General features: G+C 40.8%; 2 protein-coding genes across 2 annotated transcripts in view; both read left to right on the top strand.

The window, feature by feature from the left end:
• The first annotated feature begins 237 nt into the window (after positions 1 to 237).
• On the top strand, positions 238 to 1,214 carry LOC130554901 (leucine-rich repeat-containing protein 30). Its single transcript, XM_057334789.1, has one exon. It carries the CDS (start codon positions 262 to 264, stop codon positions 1,189 to 1,191), a length of 930 nt encoding a protein of 309 aa, XP_057190772.1. The 5' UTR covers positions 238 to 261; the 3' UTR covers positions 1,192 to 1,214.
• A 7,669-nt stretch (positions 1,215 to 8,883) lies between these two features.
• Positions 8,884 to 18,863, top strand: part of LOC130554040 (receptor-type tyrosine-protein phosphatase mu) — a 77,404-nt gene continuing 67,424 nt past the window's right edge. Inside the window, exon 1 of the mRNA XM_057333428.1 lies at positions 8,884 to 9,189. Within this exon, the coding sequence (XP_057189411.1) occupies positions 9,117 to 9,189 (73 nt within the window). The 5' untranslated portion in view covers positions 8,884 to 9,116. The remainder of the gene's footprint in view (positions 9,190 to 18,863) is intronic.

The raw sequence follows: 18,863 nt of genomic DNA, 5'->3' as shown, positions 1-18,863 counted from the left end.
ACTGTGTTGTGTATATAGAACATACTTTACAGATATTCCATTACTGAGCGGTATTAAAGGCTCAAAATGAAGCTGCAGTGATTGAGACAGCTGCTCACAGAGAGAGAGAGAGAGACTCACCCGTAACCAGTCAGGACGAAGCATGACATGTGGTTCATGGGGATAAAAACATCAGCAGCCGTTGAATCGAAACTGAATCTGTCTGGAAACAGAACGTTGAAAACACGGTTTCTTATTTAATAAGCCGATCTACATTTGTCCATGTTTCTCTTGAGACATAACCTATCAAAGCAGCATGCGGGCAGCGACGTGGCACCGAGAATCACCGGGCGGAGGTCTAACTCAGATGACTCAAGAAGGCCGACGCGACGGAAGGCCAGCTGCGTGGAGAGTTTATCATCAGTGGAGCGGATTCGCAAACACACGAGCAGGCACTTGGGCTACAGCACCCTGAGTCTGGCCATGAAGGGTCTGGAGCAAACACCGGCTGAGCTGTGGGACCTCCAGGAACTTCAGAAGCTCAACTTGTCTCTGAACGTCTTGTCGGCTCTTCCGTCAGGTCTGGGAGCCCTGGAGAACCTCCAGGTGCTCAATGTGTGGGGAAACGAACTGGTCAGCCTGCCGCCGGAGATCGGGAAACTGCAGAACCTTCGAGTGCTGTTCGCGCACAGGAACCGTCTGAAGGAAGTTCCCGAAGAGCTGGGCGGCTGCGCTAACCTGGAGGTCTTGAGTCTGGCCAATAATCAGCTCACGGCTCTTCCCAACAGCTTATCCAACCTGAGGAAACTCACCAAACTCAACCTCGGCCACAACCGGATCGAGCACATCCCCGCCTGCGTCTATGCCATGAAGAGCCTCGTCTTCTTACACCTGGCCAACAACCGTCTGGAGAACATCGCCGACAAGATCCAGGAGCTGGTCAACCTGAAGATCCTCATAGTAGAACAGAACAATCTGCATGTCCTTCCCAGAACTCTGTGCTGCCTGAACAGACTGGAACTGTTGAATGTGGACTTCAACGATCTGCAGAGCGTTCCTGAAGAGATGTACATGCTGAAGAATCTGAAGAAGCTCGCCTGTCATCCACTTGATAAGGGTCTGCATATTATACACAACCCGCTGGTGAAACCCATTCAAGAGGTTCTAAAGGGAGGCTTGAAAAGTCTGTTTAACTACCTCAAACCTGCCTGATGATCTCCGTTATATAGATCATGTTGAGTTTGTTCTATACGATGATGCTAATCTGCTGCTACTGTATATCACAGAAGTGCTGCAATACATGACGTTTGTCTCTTCATCACCGTCTCTGAAAAATAAAAGTGCAGGTGACTTTACACACTTTTTTTACATCAATTTCCTACAAAATCAACTTAGAAATGATTATTATAAGTAAGGAGACTGACTTTTGTTCGATTTTCATCAAGAAAAGTTTAGATTGTACTCTTGTAACTTTAATTGAATTTATCACTTCACAATGTGAATTCTCACACAAATACAGCACAGAACAGAGAAAAATGTTCAATAGCTATTATAATAATATTAATTTAGTGATCTTGATTTTGCGTTACAAACTTTAAAACAAATCAAGTGTCCAAAGGTTTGTAATCATATTAAAAGAAGTGCTGTATGCGTCTTAAATCTTTTTAAGTTTGTCGTGAAGCTTCATAAGAGATCTCAATATGTTTACATGCACAAAATAAACAGATATCTATAAAAAACTGCTTAAAAAGAAACCAGTTTTCACGTGATTATATGCATAGTAATAAACCGGCTCCTCATAAAACTGCGTTTACATGGAAGTTTGAGACTTGCCGGGTTTCTTGCGTGCAGTGACGTCACCGTCGATAGTCTGTTTAGTCATTAGAAATGCAGCGGGAAAACGGTCAGAAGCTGTATTTTATATCTCTCCTCATGTCCGCAGTACCTGCATATGCAACATAGTTTTTTCCTTTTGACGTTTCTTCATCAACTGCATGTTTCCAGAGTGAACTTTAATGCGTTATTTTACTATTACTTCCGTTTGGGACTTTTACTACTGCGCTGTCAGACATGCGCACATAAACACAACTGAGAGAAAGCCGGCAAAGGCGTTTTACATGCAGCGCGAAATCAGAGTAATGGGCAAAAACCGACCTCTGCCGAGTGGGTTTTGCTTAAGCCGTTTATCAGCTTTCCCCGATAAAAGAAAACCGTTTTACGCGTTTACATGAACTTACTTGTTATCAGCTTATTAAGCATAACCGCAATAAGAATGTGCATGTGAACACACGTCTCTAACTTGGATGTCTCAGATGTGCCAACATGAGGTCACATTCATCTGTTCTCTACATTCATCTCATAGCTCTATAATCTCACGCTATGCCAACAACTGACTCACTGCGGTCTATTTTTATTTCTACTTTAAGAGGCGACGCTCAAACTATAAAGATATAAAACATCTCTATTGAGTCCTGTGAGCAATAAAAAAGCCCACAGTGAGAACTCAAATATTCCTCTGGGCTTACCCAAGGACACTAACGTGAGCTTTTGAAACATCCACTTACAGTGCTGTGAAGTGGCATTATGAAAAAGACATCGGTCCGTTTTATTGTCACTTTAACAAACGTTCTTGATTTATGTAAGATGAGCTCTCGATCTTAACCCAAACACATTCAGAGTTCTGTTGCGTGTCTGGACGTTCGGACAAAGACGGGTCATGTCTATTTCTGTACTGTTTAAGCTTCAAGTCTTATTCAATTTATTGTGTTTATCAACATTGATAGGCTGTACAAGACACACCTGGCCTGTATCACGAAGCGAGTTGAACAAACACTGAATTGCAGAGTAAGTTTTGGGTTGACAAAACCAGACAAACCCAACCTGGTTTAGATCAGGTTCAGCTGTAGCACAACACTTGGTATAAAATTTGTTCTCTGTCAACTCCGGTTTGGTCCAGAGTTCGTGAGGCACGTGCACCTCAAAGTGTGACACATGCAGCAAACAGCCAATCACACGGAACATGGAAAGCATCGTTTCATCAGTTTGATTGACTTCTCGCGAGTCTCAGCGCGATTCAGTTTTCTGTTGAAGATGACGAGATCATTATGAAAAAATGTCATGAATTGAAACACATTTACAAGGCAGGAATAAACACGGCTGCAGTGGAAGTTTGAATTTGAATTTATAGGTTTACAAGAAGATCAAAAGATAATATGTATACTTCATTACTTTAAAATGCTTTATATATTAGAGTTTGATTTTATACGAATATAGTTTCAATATTAATTTAAATGCTATGTTTAATATTAACTATGAACTCATATAATAATTATATGAATGTGTTTTGAATTATAATCAATACATGTAAATATACAATACAAATAAACACTTAGCAGCAAAAGATTTTCCCTCTAACATCTTATCACTTTAAACTTTTTTAAATTTGGAGCAAGAGATACGAGGGGAGTGGCTTCACTGCGTCACATACACGTCACTTTTCTCAGAGCTGATTGGTCCAGTTTTGGTTTGCTATCTCTAACCCCGAATAAAACCTGCTCCGGAGCATAAGTTACCATGGCGACGAAACCGGCTCAAAACCAATCCACCTTCTTGAGCCCGAAAACTCGGAGTATGCTCAAACTAAACGCGAAAACTTACCTGATACAGGCCAATGATCTTACCTATCACACACGCGCACGCACGCACGCACACACAATGTATATAGACATGGGGACGTGTGGCTTTTACGACAGAAACTTGAAAGCAACTTCCTAACAACCAACCAAGCACCCGAGCAACCACTGAACACACTGAACACGTCACAATTAAAACTAATTCACACAAATCATCCTGTTGAAATGTTCTCAATGTAGTGTGTTATCGGTGAATGTGTGCAGTCTTGTGTAACAGTTGTTGTGTGTGAATTAACATCATGGAGCCAGAAGATGCTGGAAAAGCAAAGAATGTGCAGGATTTTCCTGACAGCTTCACTGCACCAGAGAATAAAACCAACACAAACACTCATGAATCATTGACACAGAGTTTAAAAACGAAGAGAACAGTAAGGAAACGCATAATATTATAAACCAGGAGAATTTAAAACTAAACTAGAAAACAGGCTTATTTGAATAGATATTGTTATTATATTGTCTTGCAGAATATATGTAAACACCTGTTATCTGAAATCTGGGGTAGAACTAAATGAGTATAACTGTAAAACACTTGACATTTTTAAAACACTGTTGCCCCTGAACAACTAATCCTCACAGAATCCTCTTGTTCACATCAGACTAGGGGATAGCAAAGAGAAGCGGACTTTATCTGCGGATAAAGGTATCTGCAGAGGCACAAAAGTCCTGTTTCGGGATAATGAAATGTTTTATTTCACACAAAATGGCTGTGATTACCAGAGAAATATTACAATCTCCAAAAAACCTTATGCCTGGCGCTGACACTGTCCCTCACACATCCTTCAGAAAATATCAAAGACATGTTTGCTTGAGACAAACGATGGTTTAAAGACCCCTGTATACCCCTGTATGTTTACAGAAGACATTTTTTCACCGTATACTGCACAAAATGCAAAGCTTTTCCATATTAAATACTTTCAAAAGTGATTTCACCAAGCCAATGAACGTGATTTCATTTCTAATGTTTCCTTTTCTATGACTTGGATCAACAGCACCCTCTAAAGGTGTAGCGTCAGTAATACAGCGCCTCATTTCATCACCAGTGCACTAGCACGGCACGTGCTCGCAGGAAGTCTCGTTCCATAGTCATCGGGTATTTCCGCTGAGGGAGAGGACGCGTGCGGGAAAAGTATCTAAACATTGTGTACTTTTATGACGCACTATTCGTTTGTTGTTATCACAGACCTGCAGTGAAAGAGTTTGGGTTAACGTCACATGTTTATTCTCTAAGCACCTGTAAATGATCCCATTCTGACTTTGTTAAACGACCCAAACCTCTGTGCTGTCTTCGAAGCGTTCTGTCACTAGCGTGTTTTGCTCACTTCTCCCCACCAGAGCCGTTGAAAAACAGAGTTACGACGCTCGCATAGAAGAATGGAATGCGGAAGAAACTCGTGAAAAAAAGAAGCTTTATTGGCATGATAAAACAAATGTTACATTGCCAAAGCACAGGAAAATTCAATATAAACATTCTGCACAAATACAGATTAAGATAAAAATAAAATAAAAGTATCTATATATACATATCGTGTTTCTGGCACACCCCACGGTGCAACACGATCTCACCATCCAATTTGGCAATACCACAATCACTCTTTCCAAAACAGGCAGGAACCTCGGAGTCATATTTGATGAACAGCTGTCCTTCAATGATCACATTGCAAAGACAACGCGGTCATGCCGATATGCCTTATTCTACATTAGAAAGGTCAGACCCTATCTCACTGAGCATGCGGCAGAACTCCTTGTCCAGGCCCTGGTCATCTCAAGGTTGGACTACTGCGATCTTCCTGCAAAGGCTATCAAACCGCTCCAGCTGGTTCGGTACGCAGCAGCACGCCTCGTCTTCCAACAGCCCAAAAGGGCTCATGTGACGCCCCTTTTCATCTCTCCACTGGCTACCGGATGAAGCCCGTATCAGATTCAAGTCACTGATGCTTGCCTACAGGACTATCACCGGATCTGCACCGGCATACACTGACATATCGCTTATTGCACCCTGAACTCTCTGTAAGTCGCTTTGGATAAAAGGGTCTGCTAAATGACTAAATGTAAATATCAATATAAAGAGAAAAAGAGAAAAGTATTGATGACAGTTCTCAGTGAGGGTGACAGGATTGTGTTGTGTTGTGCTGGTTGTTCTTTGGTTGTGGCAGGACTTGACATATCTTGCAGCAGGTTTGAGCTTCTTGAGTTTTCTCCCAGTATGTCTGAAATCTTTGGTTGAAACTGGTTCAAGTCTGTGTGGAAGTTTGTAAACTGGGGAAGAATGTTTCTGTGATGTGTGTGTAGTTTGGACATGAGATGATTGTGTGTGCAGTGTGGACACAGTCGCTCTTCTCTTTGTGTCCATGTGTGTGTGTGTGTCTGCCCGTGATCACTGAGTCTGCGCACGCTAAACACTTTTCTCACTTTAGGGTCTGATGCGCTTGTGAGGAATTCTGCCCGTTTATATTCTCTGTTTAACCACAGATAGCATTCAGATAGTGTTTGACATATTTCTCTTTTATCTCTGTATCGCTGTTCTTAAGGTGAGTGGAGAATTTTACAGTTCTTTTTTGTATTTTAATTATTAGAGGATATGGTCCTAATTCTGCTCTGCAGGCGTTGTTTGAATGTTTTGAGCAGAGTCTCTATTGGGTGTTTGTCCCATCTGGTGAACTCTTGGTTGGTGAGCGGACCCCAAACCTCCCATCCATACAGCACCATTGCTTCTAGAACTGATTGGACTATTTTCAGCCAGATTCCAGTTGGGATGTCAATTTTGATGTTCTTTTTGATGGCGTAAAAGGCTGTGCGTGCCTTGTCTCTCAGGTCATTCACAGCCGTGTTTAGCCTATTGAGTGCTCCATGAAGCACGTGACCACACGGCGGCGAGATCGAGTGTCGTAACTCTCATAGTCAACGGCTCTGATCCCACATGTTGCATTGCAGTAGGTGAAGCATATCAGCAAGCGGTGTCTGTTATATCTATCCGAAATTAACATCGTCGCACTTATACGTGTACCTTATATGTAAGACAATAAGTATAATAACAACACAAATAAAATCGGTTGAGAAATAAAAGTTTTTGTGCTTTTTAGCCAGAAAACCTTGGTTAATGTCTACGTGTTCTCAGGGCAGTCCTGCCCAGCTCAATATGGCGGCGACGTTGACGTACAAATGTTTAGGTATGTTTTGGCCCTGAATCGTGTGTGTCATGCATTACGTTTTTCATTGGTGCAATAGAAAGAAGAGCTGAATTAAAACAAAAAGTAAAACTCAAACAAAGCACGCGGCACACGTCACGGGGGTTTTAACATTCTCGACGGAAGTTCGCTGTCCCTGCTCAGTGCTCACACACACTGAGATTATCAGACATCCTTGAGAAAATATAGCCATGACACTGCTTAAATCCACAGCGGGTCACGCTTGTGCTGTCCTGTGTGTTTTAGCTGATATTGGACTCAAGGACTACATCGTAGTCAAGGTCAGGGTGGCATATTTAATCAGCACGATATGATAACAAAATATTAAACATCCCAGCCACCAATCAGCTAATCAAGTAATGATGTTGAGATGTTTCGGGAAGGTCAACGGAGGAGAGAGTGTTGAGTAACCCTCAGCAAAGATCATTAGTGCCACACGTCTCCAAGTGTTCAATCAACTTAATGTACGTTGGTTGTGTACATCAGAAAGTGTGCGTGTGTGTTTGTGACATTGTCTAGTTTTAGGACGTTCTTCCATGGCCTGTCTGTTAAGTTAAATACACCTGAAGGATTGAAGAATGATAACAGATATTATTTCTTATAAAAGGGTTCTGATGGATTTGAGAGGATCTCTTTAACAGATTTACAGCGCAGCTGTTACGATGTCAGTGACAAATGTGTGGCATTTCGTGAAACAGAGCATATCTCCTTAGGAGTCTGCAGGAGGTCTAACAAATGATTCGCTATGATGACACCACGTCACCCAACCAGGAGAGCTGCCAATCACGCGCAGCCATTTTCTTTACCAAACTCTTTCTACCGGTCTGAACTGGTCTTGGTTTGTCTTTCTATCTGTTCTTCCAGCTGTTGGAAGTTCTTTTCTTCTTTGTTTTGTGTAAAAGCCGTGTTGCGTCTGAGCCGTGGCGTGGCGTGTTTCTGAATTTCACATGAAAGAATTCCAATTGTGCTGATCCTGTCGTGGTAATTTGGGAGTATTATCTTAATAACGTGGCAGGATTATTGGGGCTTAATCTCATAAAAGAAAATGCCATTATGGTCGCTGCTGGATCCGAAAGAAGATTGCGTTTTTATTTTCTGTATCAGTCATACTGTATTTGAGGCTGTTCTCGCTTGGACGGGCTTTACGAGTGCACACTACAGTCCTGTTTTTTTGACCGTTTGCTGTTTTTATTGGCTTGTTTTATAGTGCCTAAATCCCATCATCTCTTTTATGCCCGTATCTCGATTGTTTTTTTAAAATGTGACTTTCTTAGAGGCGTATGTTTGTTTATTCCACAACTACATGATTGGATTTCTATCCAACCAACCTTTTTTGTCCCTTGACGCCAATTATGTGCTGGAACCTTTAGAACCCCTGATGTTGTCTGGAAACACAGGTCTTTAACACAAGATGACTAATTAGTGAGGTGTGTGTGTGTGTGTCCAGGATGCAAAATATTCAGTACTAAATACCTAGAAAAAAACCGATTATTTAAAGAGACAGGCAGGCAGATAGAAAGAGATATATAGGCTATACTGTATGAAATGAAACATCGACACAAACAAAGAGATGCCACATACAGTAGATATGATGCTAAAAGGGGTTCATTGCAGTGATGCCATAGAACCATTTTGATTTTCCACAGAACCTTTCAATCAGAGGTTCTTATAAGTAGCATTTCTGTCTTATCTTTTTATAGTCTGTAGAACCTTCTTCCACTAAAAGGAGCCCACAATGCTAGCGAAAGCTTCTGTGGATGTCAAATGTTCTTTATGGAACCACACAGCCCAACAAAGAACCTTAGGGGAACCTATAGTGTCTCTGCGCAACATTAACTGGTATTATAAACGTATATATAACTCATATAATATAAACTTTTGATATGAAAATGATCTGCACGTAAAATTCCGTTCTTTCCCAATTTGTCCATCTGAGCATCCCAGCCCACAGTGGGAGGAGATGAGACACGACACCAGCTGCCGGAGCTCAAACTCTCTCTCTCTCTCTCTCTCTCTCTCTCTCACACACACACACACACACACACTCGCAGAGCAGAGCTCCCGTTCACCCTCTACCGGAGAGCTCACCCGCGCGCGCGCGCTCCACCCGGTCACCCACAACCCGACAACTATCCGCACAGAGGGAGGCGGGAGAAACGTTTCCAGAAGAGCCCGAAGCGACACGAGACATCACTGACACCCGCAGCTGAAGAGAGAGAGTTCGCCCGGCGGTCAGCCTCGGGTTCATCCTACCGCCAAGATGGACAAAGTTTTAACTTTCATCTTCATCGCGATCGGTGTTGTGCTGCCGGCGCGAGCGCAGGTGTATAAAGGTAAAAGCTGATGTGGATTCCTTTCCTGCTCTTATATCGTATGCCGTGCGAGCCTCTGAAGTGGCTTCGTTCTCGGGATGTCTCCTTAAAAGTTCTTTTGGACGCGAATTTATAAGGTCTTTTAACCGGACGCGTCGCGTTATTTAGCGCATATTTTGGAGTCGTCCGTAAAGTTTGACGCTCTGGTGGAGACTCGCGTCTGTGACTCCGTAATAACAGGTTGTGTGATCATATTTAGACACAAAACCACACTCGAGCCCTCAAATGACACGTTTCTTTAACAAGTAACTGCTGGTTTGTGTTTTATTGCTTATAGAGTTTTGCGCAACATGTTTCGATCGCAATTACATTTAATTCAAAGCACCTGTTCGTGGTTTAAACTTTACAATGTTACATTCTGATGTTTTTTGTTCCGCATATACATATTATATTTTTTGTTCTGCAGTTCTTAAGAAAAGCATCTGTGCTGGTGTTTGAACACAGAAAGCGATGCATTGATCTGCAGAACACATAATGTCAAGAACTTTATATTATTTCCCAAAAATGCATTAAAAGCATCGTGAAAATTCAACGTTTGAAAGCGAGAACATCACATGTCTCGTTCTGACTGTGGGAATGTGGATCTGTGTGACTGGAACACATCGCGTTTCATTGATGTTTGTCTAATGAGGCTCATTTAATCGATTATTTAATGGCTGTGATGTGGGACTTTAGTAGCCGCTCGAGATGATTGTGACGTTTATTTTATGTCACGTTATTTTGCATATTAGAGCGTGTTGATTTGATGTAAGTTGTTTTGTCATTATGATACATGCGTTTGCTTGTTGTTTAGGACATTTAGAGGAATGTCCTGGTGCTCAAAAATGACGTAAACCAATGTGAAAGGTTTTGGGTTATACTGTAGTTTGTTTCAAAGATTCGGAGTCCGGACTTATTTTGGATTCATCAGTTCAGATTTGTGTCGTGTGGCCTCAGGGGACAGAAAACGGGCGTTTATGTGTCTGAAGAATAGATGTTCTGTGTGTAATAGAGGACATTAGTACCATTGAGATCAATATGTGAATGTATAAGATAATGTCCGTGCAGTGGAGCGTAATGCCTGTGTGAGTCCTGTTAATGGTCTGTTCGTGACAAATCAGCTGTTATAATGTGATGTGGTCATTAAACGCAAATTGCTGTAGGTTTAAGACATCATGTGGTGATTGTGTATATGACAGGAGGATTTCTGTGATTTAAAGAAACTTTATGCTTTGGAAACAGCTGGTATTAAGTGTTTGGTGTTGTGTAGAGGATCGGACTCTTTGTAAAGTGTGAGTTTGTGTGTCAGTTGTGTTGTTGGTCTGTAGGGGGCAGCACGACTCGCTCATGATGACTGTCTGATCTTCATCTTCACCGTTTCTCTAACCGGACACATGCAGATCAACAAGAACGCCAGAGAAACAATGCATGGAATCTTTTTTTAGTATATAGTTTTAAAATTTAATTTAAAATTTAGAGGTCTACAAATGTTTATAAAAAATAAAAATATTAAGGGAAACAATTTCATCAAGTGATGCTTTAACCACTTATATTTATAGTGAGAAGAACAGCGTGGCGTGTTTCTTAATTATTGGGCGCTTTCAAAACCGCCGGGATGGGCCTTTTTTCAGTCTATTTAATTGATTTGCAAAAAAATCAAGTGGCTTATTCCCATCTTCTTTCTTCCATTGGACGGTTGAAAAACACTTGTCCTCTTTGGAAATGCCCAGTAACAACAGTATTTTTGCAAGTACAGGTCCCTGCAGAACACAGAAGTGTGATGGTACAACTATTAAATGATCGTCTCATCGCAATTCTTTGACACAATCGCAATTATTTCAGATAACCGCAATTATTGTAAATCCTCTAAAAACAAGGGTGATCTGCAGCATTTTATATTCACCGTCCTTGATCTGCACTCACTGTTTCGTTCGAATGACATTATTTCATCATTTAAGTTGTATCAGATTTTTATTTTCTGTGTTGATGAGTTTTATTAAAGTCATTCTAGGTTTGCTGCATCTACACAGCAATATCGACATCATCCTCATATCTCAGTTTTGTCACTCTAAAGGGAATGTTACCAGTTATTTAGAGAATTTTCACATTTCTTAATGTATCTATAGTTTATTCATTGAACAAATTAATCGTAAATAATCGTTATAATTGTCAAAGCATTTAAGCGGACAATTAATCGCCATATTCACAATTATTTAATAGACAATTAATTGGCATAACGGCAATTATGCCATAGACAATTAATCGGCATAACGGCAATTATTTAATTGACAATTAATCGGCATAATGGCAATTATTTAATCGACAATTAATCGACATAACGGCAATTATTTAAGCGACAATTAATCGGCATAACGGCAATTATTTAATCGACAATTAATTGGCACAATGGCAATTATTTAACAGACAATTAAACATCATAATCGCAATTATTCAATAGACAATTAATCGGCAGAATGGCAATTATTTAATAGACAATTAATCGGCACAATGGCAATTATTTAATAGACAATTAATCGGCACAATGGCAACGATTTAATAGACAATTAATCGGCACAATGGCAATTATTTAATAGACAATTAATCGGCATAATGGCAATTATTTAATAGACAATTAATCGGCATAATGGCAATTATTTATTAGGCAATTAATCGGCACAATGGCAATTATTTAACAGACAATTAAACATCATAATCGCAATTATTCAATAGACAGTTAATCGGCACAATGGCAATTATTTAATAGACAATTAATCGACACCATGGCAACTGGTACATGGTAATGTGTTGCAGTGATGATATTAGATGGTCAAATGGTATTGAAATATCTGCACTGTTGTATAAATCTGTATTTATTGCCTGTATTTTTCCACATATATTTTCTGTACAACTGCTTTGCAACAATGCACAATTGTGAAAAGCTCTATAGAAATAAAGTGTAATTGTACTGTAGTGCTACTGTACATTTTTGTAAGTGCCTTGCAAGGACCATCAAGTATCTGATCTGTACTACAAGACCAAAACAACAGTTTTTATGTGAAAAGCAGCAGTACGTAGCAGTGTATTTTGTGTGTGTGTAGTGTAAGGCCTTTAACCAGCAGTATGATGAAGTCGTAACCGCATGCAGTCGAAGTCTTTAGCATCAGTAATTTATAAGCGTCTCTTGTGGTTTCTGCTCTGCTCACATCGCTCCAGCTATCATCGATTAGTGCTGGGTAATTCCTGTATAAATATAACACGTGTACAGATCTTCCAATAATCTGATGAGTGATGCTCGGCTGTGCCGCAGCGGCCGGGAACCGCAGTCTGCTGTGACTGACACCAGAAGATTCGCTCGTAACTTTACACGCCTCACTCACAGTCTGATTACTACAGAGAGCTTAAACACAACAGAAATACTGTCAGACGTTCTGTTAACAATGTTCAGAGTCTGAGTGAATCACAAACAGTGTTCTGGACTGAAGACATTCTTTAAAGAGATAGTTCACCCAAAAATAACAATTCTGTCATCATTTACTCCTCCTCTTGTCATTTCAAACCTGTATGGCTTTCTTTCTTCCGCAGAACACAAAAGAAAATATTTTGTAGAAAGTTGGTAACCGAACAGCACTGGACCCCATTCGCTTCTATCGTGTGGACACAAAATCATTGCAAGTGAATGGGGTCCAGTTAAAAAACATTCTTCGAAATATCTTCTTTTGTGTTCTCCGGAAGAAAGAAAGTCATAAATGATTTTTGGGTGAACTGTCACTTCACTGAGTTGTGAGGTTTGTAGCTCTGTGTTAGTTTTCATGTTGTCACGTGACTGCAGTTACACAGGCGTGTTGTGGCTGTGTGTGTCATGAAAGTGACTGTGTGTTCACATGGAGGTTTGACACATAGTCATGCATGACACACTGTGTGTGTGTGTGTGTGTGTGTGTGTGTGCGTGTGTGTGTGTGTGTGTGTCCACCTGCGCTTGTGTCCATGAGTTCACAAAACCTTGCCTCCGTGTTCTGCTGTACGTGTTTGTTTGTGTGTGTGTGTGTGTGTGTGTGTGTGTGTGTGTGTGTACGGTCAGAGCAGTATTCTCTGATAACAGTGTGTTGTTCTGTCACGTGTGACATTTACTCTGATAAAAACAACAGCAGGTCTTACTCACGTCTGCGCAGTCGGCTGCTCACTGATAAAAACATTCTGCTAAACATTTTCTGTTGTGTTAACAGATTCAAGTCATAAAGGTCTGTAACAACACAAGCTTCATTATTAGATGAACTACCGTTGGGTTCAAGTGTATTGAGTACAAGAGACACGGGGAGATGAAGACCGTTGTTGAGAGAGAGAGTTTGTGTAGTTGTATTTGATATCATCACATTTATGTTCTGAGTGAAAAAAACTGTTTTAAATATGAAGTTGTGTATGTAAGAGTCAGAGACATCTGAATAATAAACCAGAGTCTGTTCTGGAGAACTTAATAAATACCAAAGAAATTAGAACACATTTCTGTGGAGCAGTCGTATATTTACACCAACACTCTTCTAATGCGTTTTTTCTGTAGCAGACAAAGACATCGCATTATTATTGCTTGTGTGATGATAAACATTCACAAAGATGAGATTTGTATTCTTCAGAAATGTTTTTCTTTATTTAACTGAAATGTAGTGAATAACAATAAGAGTTTATTAACATTAAAACCAGTGAAACATTCTATACCAAATAATATTGCTCAGATGGTTCTCTTTCAGAATGAATGTAGATTGTCGAGGTCAAATCATCTGGATTTGAGTAATGTGATGAGAAATGTTTGAGATCTTACATAATATTGACTTTTGATTGCAGACTTGACAGATCTGAGCTCAGTTTGAGGCGTGATGGAGACATTCGTGAATATCTGAGACGCAGAGCAGAACTTGGGCTGAATTTGGCTGTTCAATAAATCTCATTGATGTCTAGAAATAATTGAAATATTCTTCTTCTGGAATGATTGGGTTTTGTTTGTTGTCTAGAAAGCATACGATAGTGTTTTGTTTGGAACAGAAGGGTTTGGGGATGTGCCGCGTGTGAGGTTTTCTTTCATACGGAGCGTAATGCGAGCGGTGTTGAGGGTCTGAATGACAAACGTTGAGCCCACAGCGTCTCTGTATGAAATGAAGAAATTCACTGGCTGTCCAGCAGAGATAAACAGCTCTTTTATTTACAGCTCACAGCGGCCGTTCAGCTCTTCTGTTTTAAGAGACCACGATGAGGAAGCCAGTGGAGAATGAAATGAGCTTCAGGGACCCGTCTGTCTGTCTGTCCGTTTGTCTGTCTGCGGCCCCTACAGCTAAAATACTAATAAAATACATCCCACACACACAGAGAGAGAGAGAGAGAGGGAGATCATATTGAAACTTCTGTCATGATGTCACAGTGAAGCATACAGACATCAGTCAGTCAGTGAGTGCACCAAATGGATTAAAACGGAGTTGATAATAATGAGACCACACACGTGATGTTCAGGTGTTCAGGCTGGTTGCTAGGGCTGTTGCTAAGGTATCTGAGTGATTTTTATCACGTTGCTTGGTGGTTGCCAGGGCTGTTTTTGAGTTGTTGATCACAGGCCCCGTCAGAAGAGCCCCCCTTAATGATTACAGTTTTCATTAAAAGAATAGTTCACACAAAAATCTCAATTCTGTCATCATTTATTCTCTCTCGTACGGTTGTAAATCCGTATGTGACTCTTTCTTCAGTGGAACACAAAAGAAGATATTTTGAGAAATGTCTCGGTGGTTGTGTGTTCATACAATGGAAATCGATAGGGTTCAGTGTTGTTTGATTATCAACATTCTTCAAAAATATATAGTGCAAAATATCTTCTGTTGTGTAGTGAAGAAGAAAGAAACTCATAGGCCCGATTCACATTTCGCGTCTAAAATGAGGCGCTGCTTTCTCTCTTCAAATGACCCGAAAAGTTGGACTGTTTCCATCTTGATGCGGCACCGACGCGCCTAGAAAAATGTGCGCGCCGCATGCGCGTCGTGACCGCGTCGCCCCCTATTTGCGCGCACCTACATTTAAAATAACGAACATGCGCACGGAAAAGACGCGAAATGTGAATCGGGAGACATGAGGAATTCTCATTTTTGGCTGAACTCCCCCTTTAGAGCAGTTTAAGGGCTAGATGATGTGATTTATATTTCAGTAAGAAGTCATTTGTGTTATTATCAATTCATGCACCTGAAAGCAAAGTTCTGAGGCGTTCTCCAGCATTGATGTGTGTGTGTTCATGTTTGTATATCCCGGTGGGGACCTAAACCTGAATACACACCAACTCATGGGGACTCGTGTCACTGTGGGGACCAAAATTGAGGTCCTCATGGGCACAAAAGCTAATAAATTGTACAGAACAATATTTTTTACAAATCTAAAAATGCAAAAAGTGTTCTATGATCTTTAGGTTTAGGGATAGGGGATAGAATATACAGTTTGTACAGTATAAAAACATTACGCCTATGGACTGTCCCCACGGGGATAATAAACCAGACGTGTGTGTGCGTGTGTGTGTGCGTGTGCGTGTGCGCGCGTGTGTGTGTGTGTGTGTGTGTGTGCTGCAGTAATTGGCCTTGAGATGTGACTGTGTGTGACAGCGCTGGACAAACAGACACGCTAATTACATACAGACTCATTCAAATGATGAAGATAACAGCTAATGAATCACACACAGATCGTCTAATTAGAGTGAGTGTAATTGGCTCAAAACCTGTTGTCTATAGTGTGCCCTTCTTAGACAGCACCCTAATTGACTGAAAGCATTGATTTTATTGCTCTGCTATCTTCACTGAAAAACAACAACATCTAAACACTTTTATAAACAAGATCGCGTTTGCTTGAGAAGTCAACCCTGATAGCACATCTGGTTTACGTCTATTTGACGTCTGCATTTACATCTGCAAGACATCTACAATACATAGTTTGCTCATCTGCAATACGTCTCAGAGATATCTGCTGTCAGACGTCATATAGACATCTATAAGATGTCTGTAAGATGTTTATGATTCAGAATGGATGTAAAGCAGCTCTTTCTAAGATGTTTAGCAGATGTTTTTAAGCAGCAGATCTCCAGATCTTTAGCAGACGTATTACAGACGTTCAGACGTCTCCGAGACGTATTGCAGATGAGCAAACTATGTATTGCAGATGTCTTGCAGATGTAAATGCAGACGTCAAATAGATGTAAGCCAGATGGATTGTGCTATCTGGGAAATTGCACAGGATTTTAAGATTTATTTTTCTCTTCCTAATTTCTGTTTTTTTTCTTTATTTTTAGTTCGTTAATTGAATTGTATATTTTCTAAAAGTTTCTCTCAGTAAATCTACGTTGTTTCGCATAATTACAGAGAAATGACTGATTGAGATAATGAGCTGCCTATCTTCGATCGAGCCTGAGATGTTTTACAATGATATCTCTCACCAAGTTTTGGCTCAGAATCACGAAGGTGTGGAGAGAAAATAATTAAACGGTAAAAAACAGCCGCGTATTTTGGGAATACAAACAGAAAGTGGGAAGACAACAGATGTAAGTACAAGCATGAGAGATTTCAATAACGATAGGAAAATGCGACGACGGAGAATCATCTCTGTACGCTTGAGTAATCTCTCATCAACATATTTAAATAGGAAGGAAAAGTTATCCGCTGAGAAAAACAACAACTTGTTATGCAGAGGATTGTGTTTACCGGAGTTAGCATTCAGAGACGGTGACGCGCGAAAAAGGTCCAGAAAACATCGCTAATTAAAACTCCAAGGGTCCGCGTTCTGTCTAATGATGAGCGCGGGGTGAGGGGTCCGAGAGAGAGAGAGAGAGAGAGAGAGAGAGAGAGAGAGAGAGAGAGAGACTGTTCACAGTTCAACAAATGTAAGCGTCTATGACAGAAGTGACGTTCCGGTCAGCGCTTCTGCTGCTAAACACGTCGTGTGATTAGCTGGAGACGCATCTACCGGCACGACTCAAAGAAGGTGTGAAAGTTCTGGAAGGAAGATTGTGATTTGAGGAGTTGTGTGTTTATTTTTGTGCGGCGCCGGCGCGTGTGGGGTTGCCAGATAATTGAAATAATGGATGTTTGAAGCGGAACGAGGCCTGCCACGAGTCCGTCACGGCTCTGTGTTTGCCGCTAAATTCATGTAAATAAGAGAAATGAAAACGCACACGTCGTAGGCAGTGAAGTTTGGCAGCCGTGTCTCCAACGCTCGCGTCGGCCTTCGATGCCAGAGCGCGCGCGCGCGCGCATGTGCCCAGTCAGTGTGTTTCACCATCCCTGTCCGTCTTTCTCTCTAACACCACTTTTTGTCAGATCTGTGAACGTCTTTAAAACTGGTTTTAATCTCCAGGTCACACATATATGTCGTTCAGTCAAACTGAATCGTGACATTGATTTGTTTAGATGACTGAAACACACACGATCATAGAACTATTCCTCACATGTCCTCTATACTGTGTATCAGTGAGTGTGTTAGCTTTTTCAATTCAATTTCAAGGTACTTTATTGGCACGATTGTGTGTTCTTACAATATTGCCAAAGCATTGAACATATAACAAAAGACATTAAGTACAAACATGAGATTAAAATTAAACTAAGGTGCTGAGTAAGGCATAAATATATGCCTTACTCAGTGTTAGTTTGTGTTACAATTGCGGAAATGCACGCACAGGCTTTGGTTGACTATCCCCGTGGGGACAGTCCATAGGCGTAATGTTGTTATACTGTACAAACTGTATATTCTATCCCCTATCCCTAACCCTATCCCTAAACCTAAAGATCATAGAACACTTTTTGCATTTTTAGATTTGTAAAAAATATTGTTCTGTACAATTTATTAGCTTTTGTGCCCATGAGGACCTCAATTTTGGTCCCCACGGTGACACGAGTCCCCATGTGTTGGTGTGTATTCAGGTTTAGGTCCCCACCGGGATATACAAACATGAACACACTCACTCACTCACACACACACACACACACACACACACACACACACACACACACACCATCACACAACACACACCACACACACACACCATCACACAACACACACCACACACACACACACACACACACACACACACACACACACACCATCACACAACACACACACACACACACACACACACTATCACACACACACACACGAGAATGTGTCCAGAGGCTAAATTCACCATTAGTGTCACTGCTGTGTGTCTGTGTTTGACACATTAGTGTGTGCGCGCGTGTGTGTGTGTCTGTGACTGTGTGCGTGTGTGTCTCACATCTACTATTTAAATGGCAAGTTAACAAATGACTTGATATTTTTCTAGTTAAAATCGTAATATTCTCTTGTCACGTTGTCACATGTTATACATTGTTTAAAATGAAAATAAAGGGAATTTGTTGATAAAAGTGTTTTTTAAGAAAATGTTTGACATCTTGAAACCAAGATTTCGTAAATAACCCGAGTTCTCCATCAAATCTCATGAGACATGAATGAGCAACAACTGAGCAAAACCTCACGTCTGAGAATGCAGTTTTATTGAGCTGATGTCATTCATTCGTTGTTTCTCTATGACGCCCGACAGACACGTGTTCTTCAGTCTGTACGGATGCAGTTGTACCTTCAGCAGATGTGTGTTGGAGCGAGATGATGTGTAA

The sequence above is a fragment of the Triplophysa rosa genome, linkage group LG5 (assembly GCF_024868665.1).
Source record: "Triplophysa rosa linkage group LG5, Trosa_1v2, whole genome shotgun sequence".
NCBI classification, from domain to species: Eukaryota; Metazoa; Chordata; class Actinopteri; order Cypriniformes; family Nemacheilidae; genus Triplophysa; species Triplophysa rosa.
Note: the sequence above shows the minus strand (reverse complement) of the source record. Positions and strands in the feature narration are given on the sequence as shown.